This window comes from Kryptolebias marmoratus, unplaced genomic scaffold (genome assembly GCF_001649575.2).
Source record: "Kryptolebias marmoratus isolate JLee-2015 unplaced genomic scaffold, ASM164957v2 Scaffold63, whole genome shotgun sequence".
Classification (NCBI taxonomy): Eukaryota; Metazoa; Chordata; class Actinopteri; order Cyprinodontiformes; family Rivulidae; genus Kryptolebias; species Kryptolebias marmoratus.
In genome coordinates, this window is record NW_023665797.1 from 25,869 (window position 1) to 40,254 (window position 14,386).

Consider the following 14,386-nt stretch of genomic DNA (forward strand, 5'->3'; position numbering starts at 1 on the left):
CTGGGCTGTGACTGTTGGAGACTAGTTAACCCATTATGTGACTGGGCTGTGACTGTTGGAGACTAGTTAACCCATTATGTGACTGGGCTGTGACTATTGGAGACTAGTTAACCCATTATGTGACTGGGCTGTGACTGTTGGAGACTAGTTAACCCATTATGTGACTGGGCTGTAACTGTTGGAGACTAGTTAACCCATTATGTGACTGGGCTGTGACTGTTGGAGACCAGTTAACCCATTATGTGACTGGGCTGTGACTGTTGGAGACTAGTTAACCCAGTATGTGACTGGGCTGTGACTGTTGGAGACTAGTTAACCCATTATGTGACTGGGCTGTGACTGTTGGAGACCAGTTAACCCATTATGTGACTGGGCTGTGACTGTTGGAGACTAGTTAATTCATTATGTGACTGGGCTGTGACTGTTGGAAACTAGTTAACCCTTTATGTGACTGGGCTGTGACTGTTGGAGACTAGTTAACCCATTATGTGACTGGGCTGTGACTGTTGGAGACTAGTTAACCCTTTATGTGACTGGGCTGTGACTGTTGGAGACTAGTTATCCCATTATGTGACTGGGCTATGACTGTTGGAGACTAGTTATCCCTTTATGTGACTGGGCTGTGACTGTTGGAAACTAGTTAACCCTTTATGTGACTGGGCTGTGACTGTTGGAGACTAGTTAACCCATTATGTGACTGGTCTCTTACTGTGTCGGTGAACTGGTATGCGATGAACTTCCTCATCAGAGCGATGGCTGTGGCTCTCTCCTCTCCGATCTGCAGACAGGACACAGGAATGAGTGTGTGTGTGTGTGTTTGCCTGTGTGCATGTGTGGGCCTACACACCTTGCACTTGACAGTCCACAGGTTTGGATCCCTGGAAAGAGAACAAAAACAGCACAGATTAAACTCGTTCTGATGTCTGCAGGTGCCTCAATGCTGATTGGTGGAGAAGGGTTGGCATACTTGACACCAGGAAGTAGCTGCTGCTGCGTGATGTCATCAGAAAGCTCCTCAGAGCCTCCGGGGTAACTGCAGAAGAAACAGGAGACAGCTTTGAATTTCTCATTGCAGACAGAAAGGTTTCTCACCAGAGTTAAAAATAATTTATTCAGATTACTGACTTCATTTTATTTATTCTTTAATCCAAATGATTAGTTTAACTAAAGGGAAACCCTTTCATTACCAAGAAGCTTTTGAAATGTACCCACTGATTGAAAACAAAAAGTCCAAAGAACCTTAAAATTTCCCTCACAATCAAAGCTTAAGAACTGTGAGCTGCAAACCTAAAGTCTGTTCTGAAGGTCTAAAAATTGTTCTGTTTTCTTAGATTTAAGGAATTTCATTACTTGAAATAAATTGTTGAATAAAAGACCAAGATACAAACCAAAAATAAATAATCCGGCACCTCTGTCTGTATATAAACCAGACCTGACAGTTTATGAAAATAATGCATCCATATTTCCTGACAGAAACTAAGAGCTGCGTTGATTAAAAGCTCCAGATCAGACAGATACAGTTTATTAGTTATTATTTATCAGTTTATTAGTCTGACTCAAAGGTTTTAACAGACTGTAAAGAATCGTTCAGTCTGCAGTGCTGAAGAACACTGAATTATGTCCCTGTTACTGTTATAGTTTAAAAACTGAAAATTTAGTTACAACTTAATATTTTATAATATCTGAATCAAATAACATTTTATTGGAAAAGAAAAAAGGAACATAAATGAATTAAATGTGTTTGGTCTTAAGTCAGATGAGGCTGTTTGCTGCAGAAAGTAAAGATTATATCATTAAATCCATCCAGTTCTGATTAAAACTATGCAGAGAATTTATTTATTTTCCTTGATTGAAGAGGAACATTTTGCTCTGATTAGCAGAGAGAAGAGGTTTTGACTCACTTTTCCCCTGCTGAAGACTTGGCATATTTCCTCATGTAGTATTCACCCAGCGCCTCCTCTCTGGAGTCTCTGAAACACAAAACACACACACACACACACACACACACTCAGACACTAGGTAGATTTCTGTGTAAAATGTAGAAAATTGACTTTTGTGTAAATTCATCCAACATTCTGATGAGACGACTGAGGGCTGTTTGTTGTTTCAGATGGTTTTAATGTGTAATGTAAAAACCAGAAGAATAAAACTGCAACAACATCCTACATATTCAATAAGAAAACAAACACTCTCAGCATCTCAAGGTGCAATCATGGAGAGGTGGGGGTCTGCTTTGGGAAGCTCAGGGTCTCATCTCTGCTTTTAGCAGATGATGTGGTTCTGTTTGCGTCTCCAGGCCGTGTTCTTCAGCGTCCACTGGGACAGTTCACAGCAGGGATGAGAGACAGCTCCTCTAAGACCGAGACCATCAACCAGAACAAGTGGAACGCTCCACTCTTAGGTCAGGTCAGATCTTTGCCTGAGACGGAGGAGTTCTTCCTCATGGTTCCTCGGGGCAGACCCAGAACTCCCTGGCAGGATTATGTATCCTCTCTGGTCTGGGAACACATTGGGATCTCCCAGGAAGAGCTGGGGAGTGTCGCTGGGGAGAGGGAGGTCTGGGTTTCCATCCTGGACCTGTTACCTCTGCAACCTAACAACTGATAAGTGGTAGAAAATGGATGGATCTCCTAAAATTATCAGATAAAATCCTCTCCTGCAGCAGAGTGTTTACTTCAGCTAACACAACAATAAATATCTGCTTCAGGACTGAATGAAGAATGACGCCTTTAGCAAAGCACAGAGAAGTTTGTTGTAAGGGATTTACTGAATTTAATAATGATCCCTCAATCAACAGCTAAACATTGTTCAGTTTGATCTGAAAATATACAGCAGCTGATTAATTTGGGGGGATTTTTTTGGGGGGGTAGATGAAAGCCTTTTAGAAGTCCTGAAACTTAGCTGCAGATCTCCACAAATGAAAATAATAAATCATAAATCATTGTTAGAAAGGAGGAAGGGACTGCTTATATATTCACTCTGAAGTCACACAGCTTTCAGGAAGAACACCTAAAATACAACATGGCCGTCAACAAATCCCTGATTTCAGATCAGGAGAAGTTCCTGCAGTGAAAAGTTACAACTGTTTGTTAAAACAAATTCAGAGGCCATGAGACATTTTTATTTTACCTCCAGAGGTTCTGCAGCCGCCTGGATCCAGAGTGATCTTCATCCAGAACCGCACGATCCAGGTTAGACACTAAAGAGGAGAAGGTGGGAACTTTATTGTAAAAAATATTTATTTATTTATGTACACTTTACAATGAAGCTGGACAGTTACTGATGAAGAATAACTAGTCTTACCTTCTGCCTCTTCTGCTCAGGAACCAGCAGCGGGGAAACAGGAAACAAAGAACAAAGACAAACAGGAGTTCAGGAGAAGAATAAATCAGTAAAAGACAAAAATATTGAAGATGACAGGATTGTGATGGCAGCAGGCAGCATGACACAAGACATGATGGGAGTAATAATGGAGACTGTGCAGGACAGAAGAATGAAGGCTGGCCCACGTCTCAGAGGACGTCCAGCAAAAAGAAACAAAAACACAGACTTTGTTTTCATAAGGGAGCAACGAAGCGTCTGTGAGAGCGAGAAAAAGGACGATTCTCCGTCCATCTTCAGTGTTTCAAAACATTTGACATGAATTTGAAGAAATCTTGTTTTTTTACTCAGATCCACAGGTGTGTGTAGCTTAATCAGTGTGCACGTTAATCCGTGTGCACGTTATTCAGTGTGCACGTTAATCAGCGTGCACGTTATTCAGTGTGCACGTTAATCCGAGTGCACGTTAATCAGTGTGCATGTTAATCCGTGTGCACGTTAATCAGTGTGTGTAGCTTAATCAGTGTGCACGTTAATGAGTGTACACGTTATTCAGTGTTCACGTTAATCCGTGTGCACGTTATTCAGTGTGCACGTTAATCAGTGTGCACGTTATTCAGTGTGCATGTTAATCAGTGTGCACGTTAATCCGAGTGCACATTAATCAGTGTGCATGTTAATCCGTGTGCACGTTAATCAGTGTGTGTAGCTTAATCAGTGTGCACGTTAATGAGTGTACACGTTATTCAGTGTTCACGTTAATCCGTGTGCACGTTATTCAGTGTGCACGTTAATCAGTGTGCACGTTATTCAGTGTGCATGTTAATCAGTGTGCACGTTAATCCGAGTGCACATTAATCAGTGTGCATGTTAATCCGTGTGCACGTTAATCAGTGTGTGTAGCTTAATCAGTGTGCACGTTAATGAGTGTACACGTTATTCAGTGTTCACGTTAATCCGTGTGCACGTTATTCAGTGTGCACGTTAATCAGTGTGCACGTTATTCAGTGTGCATGTTAATCAGTGTGCACGTTAATCCGAGTGCACATTAATCAGTGTGCATGTTAATCCGTGTGCACGTTAATCAGTGTGTGTAGCTTAATCAGTGTGCACGTTAATGAGTGTACACGTTATTCAGTGTTCACGTTAATCCGTGTGCACGTTATTCAGTGTGCACGTTAATCAGTGTGCACGTTATTCAGTGTGCATGTTAATCAGTGTGCACGTTAATCCGAGTGCACATTAATCAGTGTGCATGTTAATCCGTGTGCACGTTAATCAGTGTGTGTAGCTTAATCAGTGTGCACGTTAATGAGTGTACACGTTATTCAGTGTTCACGTTAATCCGTGTGCACGTTATTCAGTGTGCACGTTAATCAGTGTGCACGTTATTCAGTGTGCATGTTAATCAGTGTGCACGTTAATCCGAGTGCACATTAATCAGTGTGCATGTTAATCCGTGTGCACGTTAATCAGTGTGTGTAGCTTAATCAGTGTGCACGTTAATGAGTGTACACGTTATTCAGTGTTCACGTTAATCCGTGTGCACGTTATTCAGTGTGCACGTTAATCAGTGTGCACGTTATTCAGTGTGCATGTTAATCAGTGTGCACGTTAATCCGAGTGCACATTAATCAGTGTGCATGTTAATCCGTGTGCACGTTAATCAGTGTGTGTAGCTTAATCAGTGTGCACGTTAATGAGTGTACACGTTATTCAGTGTTCACGTTAATCCGTGTGCACGTTATTCAGTGTGCACGTTAATCAGTGTGCACGTTATTCAGTGTGCATGTTAATCAGTGTGCACGTTAATCCGAGTGCACATTAATCAGTGTGCATGTTAATCCGTGTGCACGTTAATCAGTGTGTGTAGCTTAATCAGTGTGCACGTTAATGAGTGTACACGTTATTCAGTGTTCACGTTAATCCGTGTGCACGTTATTCAGTGTGCACGTTAATCAGTGTGCACGTTATTCAGTGTGCATGTTAATCAGTGTGCACGTTAATCCGAGTGCACATTAATCAGTGTGCATGTTAATCCGTGTGCACGTTAATCAGTGTGTGTAGCTTAATCAGTGTGCACGTTAATGAGTGTACACGTTATTCAGTGTTCACGTTAATCCGTGTGCACGTTATTCAGTGTGCACGTTAATCAGTGTGCACGTTATTCAGTGTGCATGTTAATCAGTGTGCACGTTAATCCGAGTGCACATTAATCAGTGTGCATGTTAATCCGTGTGCACGTTAATCAGTGTGTGTAGCTTAATCAGTGTGCACGTTAATGAGTGTACACGTTATTCAGTGTTCACGTTAATCCGTGTGCACGTTATTCAGTGTGCACGTTAATCAGTGTGCACGTTATTCAGTGTGCATGTTAATCAGTGTGCACGTTAATCCGAGTGCACATTAATCAGTGTGCATGTTAATCCGTGTGCACGTTAATCAGTGTGTGTAGCTTAATCAGTGTGCACGTTAATGAGTGTACACGTTATTCAGTGTTCACGTTAATCCGTGTGCACGTTATTCAGTGTGCACGTTAATCAGTGTGCACGTTATTCAGTGTGCATGTTAATCAGTGTGCACGTTAATCCGAGTGCACATTAATCAGTGTGCATGTTAATCCGTGTGCACGTTAATCAGTGTGTGTAGCTTAATCAGTGTGCACGTTAATGAGTGTACACGTTATTCAGTGTTCACGTTAATCCGTGTGCACGTTATTCAGTGTGCACGTTAATCAGTGTGCACGTTATTCAGTGTGCATGTTAATCAGTGTGCACGTTAATCCGAGTGCACATTAATCAGTGTGCATGTTAATCCGTGTGCACGTTAATCAGTGTGTGTAGCTTAATCAGTGTGCACGTTAATGAGTGTACACGTTATTCAGTGTTCACGTTAATCCGTGTGCACGTTATTCAGTGTGCACGTTAATCAGTGTGCACGTTATTCAGTGTGCATGTTAATCAGTGTGCACGTTAATCCGAGTGCACATTAATCAGTGTGCATGTTAATCCGTGTGCACGTTAATCAGTGTGTGTAGCTTAATCAGTGTGCACGTTAATGAGTGTACACGTTATTCAGTGTTCACGTTAATCCGTGTGCACGTTATTCAGTGTGCACGTTAATCAGTGTGCACGTTATTCAGTGTGCATGTTAATCAGTGTGCACGTTAATCCGAGTGCACATTAATCAGTGTGCATGTTAATCCGTGTGCACGTTAATCAGTGTGTGTAGCTTAATCAGTGTGCACGTTAATGAGTGTACACGTTATTCAGTGTTCACGTTAATCCGTGTGCACGTTATTCAGTGTGCACGTTAATCAGTGTGCACGTTATTCAGTGTGCATGTTAATCAGTGTGCACGTTAATCCGAGTGCACATTAATCAGTGTGCATGTTAATCCGTGTGCACGTTAATCAGTGTGTGTAGCTTAATCAGTGTGCACGTTAATGAGTGTACACGTTATTCAGTGTTCACGTTAATCCGTGTGCACGTTATTCAGTGTGCACGTTAATCAGTGTGCACGTTATTCAGTGTGCATGTTAATCAGTGTGCACGTTAATCCGAGTGCACATTAATCAGTGTGCATGTTAATCCGTGTGCACGTTAATCAGTGTGTGTAGCTTAATCAGTGTGCACGTTAATGAGTGTACACGTTATTCAGTGTTCACGTTAATCCGTGTGCACGTTATTCAGTGTGCACGTTAATCAGTGTGCACGTTATTCAGTGTGCATGTTAATCAGTGTGCACGTTAATCCGAGTGCACATTAATCAGTGTGCATGTTAATCCGTGTGCACGTTAATCAGTGTGTGTAGCTTAATCAGTGTGCACGTTAATGAGTGTACACGTTATTCAGTGTTCACGTTAATCCGTGTGCACGTTATTCAGTGTGCACGTTAATCAGTGTGCACGTTATTCAGTGTGCATGTTAATNTTTCCTACAGAAACAGCCGAAGGGTTTGTTTACCTGCAGAAACAGCCGAAGGGTTTGTTTACCTACAGAAACAGCCGAAGGGTTTGTTTACCTACAGTTTCCTGTTTGTTTTCAAACTTTCCTGCGAGGTCATAAAAGTTGTTAAAGCTGAATAACCTGCCTCCAGCCTGGTTACAGGAGCCTTAGAGTCAGGTTTTGTTGCCAACAATCAGAGTGGTTTGTTTACATCCGAATGCTGACGAGGACACTTCAGACAGTCTGCCGGAGATCAAGTCAGTCAAATAATCCCTGGATGTAAACAGTAACAGAAAAGGTGAAGTTCTTCTTCCTCCTCTTAGAAGAAACGACTAAAAGCTGCAAGTCGAGTCGTTCTGAGGAGGAAATGGAGCGATGGAGAGCGTTAAAGAAGCTGAAGCTGAGGTCAGACGAAATGAGCCGAGATATTCTGAACTCTTGTTCTTTGAATTGTAAACAAAGACAAGAAAAGCCAGACAACTAACACGTTCTAGGAAGTGACCTCACATGAACCTGTTTTACTTTGACTACCAGTAGATTTTAGGATTTGTTTTAAAATATTTACAGTAACATACAAAGAGCTAAACAGTAGGTCCACAGATTTTGTTAGTAGTCTTCTCACTAAATATCCTGCTGCTCGCTGTCTTTGCTCCAAGGCTCAGGACGTTTGAGTTGTTCCACGCAGCCGACTGAAGACCAAGGAGAACCGAACCTTTCAGTCTTCTTCTACAGCTACGTTTAGTTCACTCTGTGGACTGAGTCAATAAGAAAGTTTTTCTCAGGGTTCCCACACCTTGGTTCACATCAAAGTCAAGGATCTTTCAAGGACTTTCCAGGACAAATTTTCTCAGATTCAAGGACCACACGCATAGACATTTACCTCCTGCAACTGCTGAATAGGTTATCACTAAACGATTTTAAGACAATGCAAATTCAAAAAACACTGAACGGAATAGAAGTTGTTGATTCAGAAAGTGGACTGAACACACGTCCTACATTCCTATCAACAATACACGGATATCTCTAGTGATGATAAGAGGCTTTGAAGCCTGGAGGCTCTTCAGCAAATGTGTTGCAAAATGGTTCCTCATACAAGCATCAAATGCTCACCAAGTCCATCTCGTGGTGCATGGCTTGACAGTGCAGCTTCATCCATGCTCTCCACTTTAATTGATTTGCAGCAGATTCTGCACCTGGCAGAATGTTTATTTTTGGGTCCTTATAGCTTTCTTTGGCAAGCCAGGCATGGAAAATACAAATTCTGACTCCCTGACTCTCCGCCTCACCACGACGGGCAATTAACTGATTCACCTGTGAGAAGATCGCACGCATCGATGATGGATGGGAAAAATGCAGTGCCAAAAACAAAAACTAATGACACGCTGACAGCGGTCATCATTCATGTTAGACCCCCCCCAAAAAAACATATTCAAGGACTTTCCAGGACAGGTGTCTTTTTTTGGCCTTGAACTTATTTTTCAAATTCAAAAACTTTCAAGGATTTCAAGGACCCGTGGGAACCCTGTCTGGATGTTATTTTACTGACACTGAATAAAGTTTTCAACAATATTTGTTCATAAAAGAATATTTTTATAGTCATTTTGTTTCAGAGATGCAGATCATCTGATATAGTTTGTGATTTCACACCTGACTGTTGAAACAAAGACAAAAAAACACCCTACCTTTCTCCAGAATATCCTCGGCTTCTTCCCAATGATCGTCATCCTCATCTTCATCGTCCACGTCTACACAGAGACACAGGTGTGAGTTAAAGCTCCGCCCATCTCTGTCAAACAGCACCAGCCTGCAGGTAAACGTCTCCTCGCACCGGCTTCATCCAGGATAAACCCTCCGTGTCTCGGCTTCTTCCTTGGTCGGTCATCATCTTCATCCTCCTCCTCCTCCTCTTCGTCATAGTCCTCCTCATCTTCCAGGTCCTCCCCCTCCTCGTCTGCTACTTTATCACTGCCGAAGGGGCTGGCCGCCTCCTCCTGACGGAGATCACAGACGTTAATGAACCCTGATTGAACATTTACCAACGTGAGAAAACTACGGAAAGCCAGAAGGGCCATAACATACCTGCCATGTCTTTTTAATGCCAGAAAAAGCATAAACACACCACGTTTTGTACAGCTAAAAGGTAAAATTAAGCTTTTTACAGTCGCCGATCAAAAAAAAAAAGCTTTTTGTTCTCTATTGAAAAGCCATATATTTTTTGGAATAAACTAAAAAAAAGAGTCGGGACCAGAAATCAATAATTCTGTCACTTTTTAAGGTTGTAGATCTGTGATGTTTTGAACTGTTCATCAGTTCAAAACATCACAGATCAGATTATCTTATTTTAGATCAGATTAATTTATTTTAGATTAGATCAGATTACATTGAACTTTATTGATCCTTTGGGAAGACTCCCAGCAGCATCACACAGGTGAACAAAAAGGCCAGGTAGAACACAGTGACAAAAGTAACAGCAGATATAACAGATTATCCAGATTGTATCTGCTCAAAATATCTTATTTTTGTGACTTTCTGGGGCTTGTGTATAAGTTCCTGTGGTTTAAAATGGGTGATAAACGTGAAATATTATTGTAAGAACAATAAAGAACTAATTTAAGCAAAAGAAAGAAACATTAATGATTTTTTTTGTTTAAAACTTACTGACGTTTTAAACAGAATGGAAGATTTTTTCTCAGAGTGCAATAAGAGCAGATTCTTATTTATTTATTATTATTATTGTTGTTTCTTGTATTCATTATTTTTATTTTTGTCATCCAAAGCAGAATGTCTGTCTCTGGTTCCCTCTGCTTGTATGAACCGTTCATTATAACTCCAACCACCGGAACCGCTTCACTCTGAGCTCCTTATCCGAACCGAGCCGGGCTTCATGCTTGTTAGCTTCATACCTCATTCTCCTCCACCTCCTCGGCCTCTCCGTCACTGCTGCGCTCACTCCTGTTGTCAGAGAAGTCGCTGTCCTCGCTGTCAGACATTTCGTCCAAACTGTGGACTAACTACAGCAGAACAAACCTCAGGAAATATCCAGAAAACTCAAACTTAAACTCGAATCTGAGCTAACAGCTCTGCAGCACAACCAGGAGGATGGCCTAGCAGCGATGCTAATGTCGTTAGCATGGAGGTTACCGTCCAAATTTCCACAAAACCGATGAAATCAAATGTTCGTCAGAGACATTAATGTCTACTTCTTACCTGGTTTTATTTCACGCTGGACGCTTTATCCCGTTAAACGAAGAGTAAAAGACAATATTAGTTTATTTCGATCCCTATGACGCCTCACGTTCTCTCGGATGACCGCGAGATTTCGAAAAGTCTCGCGAGTTTTCGCGGTGGATAGGTCGAACAAAAGCGAGGTCTCACTCTGCTTTTTTTCTTAAATACGAGCATTCATGATGATTTATTGACTCGGAACATTTCATTTCTATTCTAACTCTTATTTCATAGCGAAAAAAATATAACAGTAACTTCAAGATAAAAATGTAATCAATTTATTTATTGGCAAACACAGGTTTGACAAGCAAACTGGCTGAACCACAGTTGTTATGGTGAAATATCTGCAATGAAACTAAAGTCTTGCTAAAGTATTATTTATAACAACCAAAAAAAATCATCACTAATATACAGTTTAAAAAAGAAAAAGTTTTAATTACCTTACCACTAAAATTCAAAACAGACAATAAAACACCTGAAATGTAAGACAAGACTAGACAAGATCACACCACTAAAAAAAAGAGTAAATATAGCAAAAATAAATACAATTAAACAAAGTGTATCAATTTAAAGTATGGTTACAAAAATATTGATAAGTGAAATTATTGTTATTGTTGTTCACATGTTGATAAAAATGAACTGACACACATTTGCTACAGGAGCAACAAGAAGAATTATTTTTAAATGATTCTAAAAGTCAGTAAGGCTGAGATTAAAAGTTATTTAAAGTGTCAGGATCAGTGGGACAAAGGAAGTAAAGGCAGATACTAATACAGTATTAGAAGAAAAAGATGAAATATTAGCTACAACACTTACCAAAACTCTGAGTTCCAATAATACTAGTGATAAAGGAAAGAAAATGAAAACACAAAGATTTACTTAAGAAAATGGAATAAAATAATAATTTATTCAATGAACTTTTTCAGAAAGCGAAACTTAATTGGGAACTCTGGAAAACAAATAAAACAGAAAGATCCGATGTGGTCCACTATGGCAGAAGATGTCAGTGAAAAGATTTCATCTCAGAGGTCCAGTAAAGTGAGGGAGGACGGGAAGCTGTCAGTCATCGTACCAAGAACCACTACATTAACATTAAATATATGTCAAATTATGGAAAAAATCATTACTGATAGATTAACATAACACTAAAGGACGATACTTTGTGTTTAGAGCCTTCTTTAGAAAAACAAAGTTAGTCATTCACACTAATATATGCGTTACGCTTCATAAAAACTTGTGAGAACAAAATGAAGTCTAATTTGCTTGCAAGGAAAATGCAGAATATTTTTGGAAGGAAATAAAGATTATGAATAACTATCAGATAGGTCTGCCAACTGATATTGATAATGCTAGTGGGGCAGAAGAAGTTACTCAGCTGTGGAAGAAGCATTATTATGATTTATTCAACTGTGTTAAAAGCTCCCCGTTAAGGATGGACAACATTGCACATGATGAAGACGTGAAAGTGACAATTTATGAGACATATGATGCAGTCATGATCCAAAAGAATAATAAGGCTTGTGGTATGGATGACATCTCTGCAGAGCACTTAAAATTCTCAAGTGAAAAACTTTTTCCTTTGCTTGCCATGTGTTTTAATGGGTTTCTAGTTCATGGTATTTTACCTGATTCACTTTTAGCCGTTATATTAGTTCCAATTTTAAAAGATAAAGCTGGCAAAATAAATAATAGGGATAATTATCGACCCATAGCTTTAGCCAGTGTATTATCCAAGGTTCTGGAGAAGATTATATTGAATAAGATTGAGCATTTTCTTCTTACTTCTGAAAACCAATTTGGTTTTAAATCGCAGCATGGCACTGATATGTGTATATTTGCTTTGAAAGAGATTTTAGACTTGTATAATAGACATAACTCTACAATTTTTATGTGCTTCATTGATGCCTCAAAAGCTTTTGATCGGGTTAATCATGACAAGTTATTTCATAAGCTACAAAATAGAGGGGTCCCTGGATCTATTATCAGGATTTTATCCTTTTGGTACACGCATCAACTGATGTATGTAAGATGGGGTAATTGTGTGTCAGCCCCTTTTAAAATAAGTAATGGGGTTAGACAGGGAAGTATTTTGTCTCCTCTTCTGTTTAATGTATATATGGATGATTTATCAAAGTGGCTGCAGCAATGTGGGACAGGATGTGTTGTTGGTGGGTCTATAATTAACCATCTCATGTATGCCGATGATTTAGTTATTTTCAGTCCTTGTAGTGCTGGTCTTCAACAATTATTGAGGACCTGCTCAAACTATGGCCAGGAGTATGACATTCAGTACAATGCACTGAAAAGTAATATTATGGTTGCAAGGACTAAGGAGGATCAGAAGTTGGTACTTCCGGATTTCTTCTTATCGGGTGTTGTTCTTAAAGTTTGTACTGCCGTGAAATATCTGGGTCATTATATAACTGATGATTTAACTGATGACATGGACATCAACAGACAACGGCGTCTAATGTATGCACAAGCCAACATGCTGTTACGCAAGTTTCGGATGTGTTCGGTTTCAGTTAAAGTGGCTCTCTTTAAGGCATTCTGCACCCCACTGTATACTGCCCACCTTTGGCGACAGTATAAACAAAGTACTCTACAGAAGCTTAAGGTAGCCTACAATGACGGAATGAGGATGCTGCTCAGGATGCCGAGATGGACTAGTGCTAGTCAGATATTTATCGGTGTTGGGGTCTCCACTTTTCATGCTCTGCTGCGATCTCTTATGTACAGGTTTATGGGGAGGCTTTGTGTCTCTACAAACAACATTATCTTGTCACTAACAGATATCTCACAGAGTTCAGTTAGGTGTAAGTCCAAAATGTGGACTCACTGGCGATGTAGCCTTATGGCAACTCAGTGACTTGGTTTGTGCTTGCTATATTTTAATTTTTTTTACTGTATTTTATTATCTTTTTTATTATCTTATCTTATTTTTGTTTTCTTCACACTATGGACCTATTTTGCGTCTTTAATAAAGTTGATTGACACTCCTTACCAGCAGGTGGCGGTAATGCACACCTTCCGTTTCTGCCAACCGCCATAAACCTCAGAAGAAGAAGAAGAAGAAGAAGAAGAAGAAGAAGAAGCAGCAGCAGCAGCAGCAGCAGCAGCAGCAGCCAGTGCGCATGCGCGATCCGCGGACGCTTTGGAAACAGTTGGAGAAATCCACCCATCGTGGTTCTGCCGCCTGTCCGGAGGTTTTCATCCGTTCCTCCGGAGATGAACAGCGTCGGGGAGGCCTGCACAGACCTGAAGCGGGACTACGACCAGTGTTTCAACCGCTGGTTCGCGGAGCAGTTCCTGAAGGGGGACCGCAGCGGTGACCCGTGCACGGAGAGCTTCCGGAGGTACCAGCGGTGCGTGCAGAAGGCCATCAAGGACAAGGACATCCCGATCGACGGGGTGGACTTCATGGGCCCCAACAAGGACAAACCCGAGAGCTGATGGGGTCCGGACGGATTCTGAACCGGCCCGACCCACGTCCGGGTCTGCCGAGCATGCGCAGTGAGACTGGAGTCTGTGAACTGGGTCGCTTCAGGGGAGACAAAGTTCTGTTTGAGTTCTGCCGAGCCTGTCCGCCATGATGGAGACTTTCCAGCCAAACTAAGAATCATTGACTTCTTTTCTTTAATTTTTTGAGGCTTTTTGACTGTTTCTGACATTTTATCCACTAGATGATCCGATGGTTCAATAAAAGGAAGTTAGACGTGAATATTAAAGATTTATTTCTGCCTTACTGTCATTAAACATGCTTTCTTTAAGTGTGAAGCTGATATCTCATAATTAAAGATTATAAACTCAAATCTAATAAGTTGTTAGTAATTTATCCCAGTGAATATGAAAAGTATTACACATTTGTAAAATTCTTCTTCTTTTAGCTGTTC

At 40.7% G+C, this 14,386-nt stretch overlaps 2 protein-coding genes across 2 annotated transcripts in view; one reads left to right on the top strand and one right to left on the bottom strand.

Moving 5' to 3' along the window:
* The window catches only part of supt5h (SPT5 homolog, DSIF elongation factor subunit), a 21,741-nt gene extending 11,122 nt beyond the window's left edge, over nucleotides 1-10,619 (bottom strand). Inside the window, exons 1-10 of the mRNA XM_017441957.3 lie at nucleotides 10,476-10,619; nucleotides 10,172-10,279; nucleotides 9,097-9,259; nucleotides 8,951-9,013; nucleotides 3,304-3,315; nucleotides 3,130-3,199; nucleotides 1,902-1,970; nucleotides 968-1,033; nucleotides 848-878; nucleotides 710-778 (exon numbers count right to left, since the gene is read on the bottom strand). Coding sequence (XP_017297446.1) covers nucleotides 710-778; nucleotides 848-878; nucleotides 968-1,033; nucleotides 1,902-1,970; nucleotides 3,130-3,199; nucleotides 3,304-3,315; nucleotides 8,951-9,013; nucleotides 9,097-9,259; nucleotides 10,172-10,258 — 630 coding nt within the window. The 5' untranslated portion in view covers nucleotides 10,259-10,279; nucleotides 10,476-10,619. The remainder of the gene's footprint in view (nucleotides 1-709; nucleotides 779-847; nucleotides 879-967; nucleotides 1,034-1,901; nucleotides 1,971-3,129; nucleotides 3,200-3,303; nucleotides 3,316-8,950; nucleotides 9,014-9,096; nucleotides 9,260-10,171; nucleotides 10,280-10,475) is intronic.
* A 2,962-nt stretch (nucleotides 10,620-13,581) lies between these two features.
* triap1 (TP53 regulated inhibitor of apoptosis 1) lies at nucleotides 13,582-14,306 on the top strand. Its single transcript, XM_017441955.3, has one exon. It carries the CDS (start codon nucleotides 13,722-13,724, stop codon nucleotides 13,944-13,946), a length of 225 nt encoding a protein of 74 aa, XP_017297444.1. The 5' UTR covers nucleotides 13,582-13,721; the 3' UTR covers nucleotides 13,947-14,306.
* The last annotated feature ends 80 nt before the right edge of the window (nucleotides 14,307-14,386 follow it).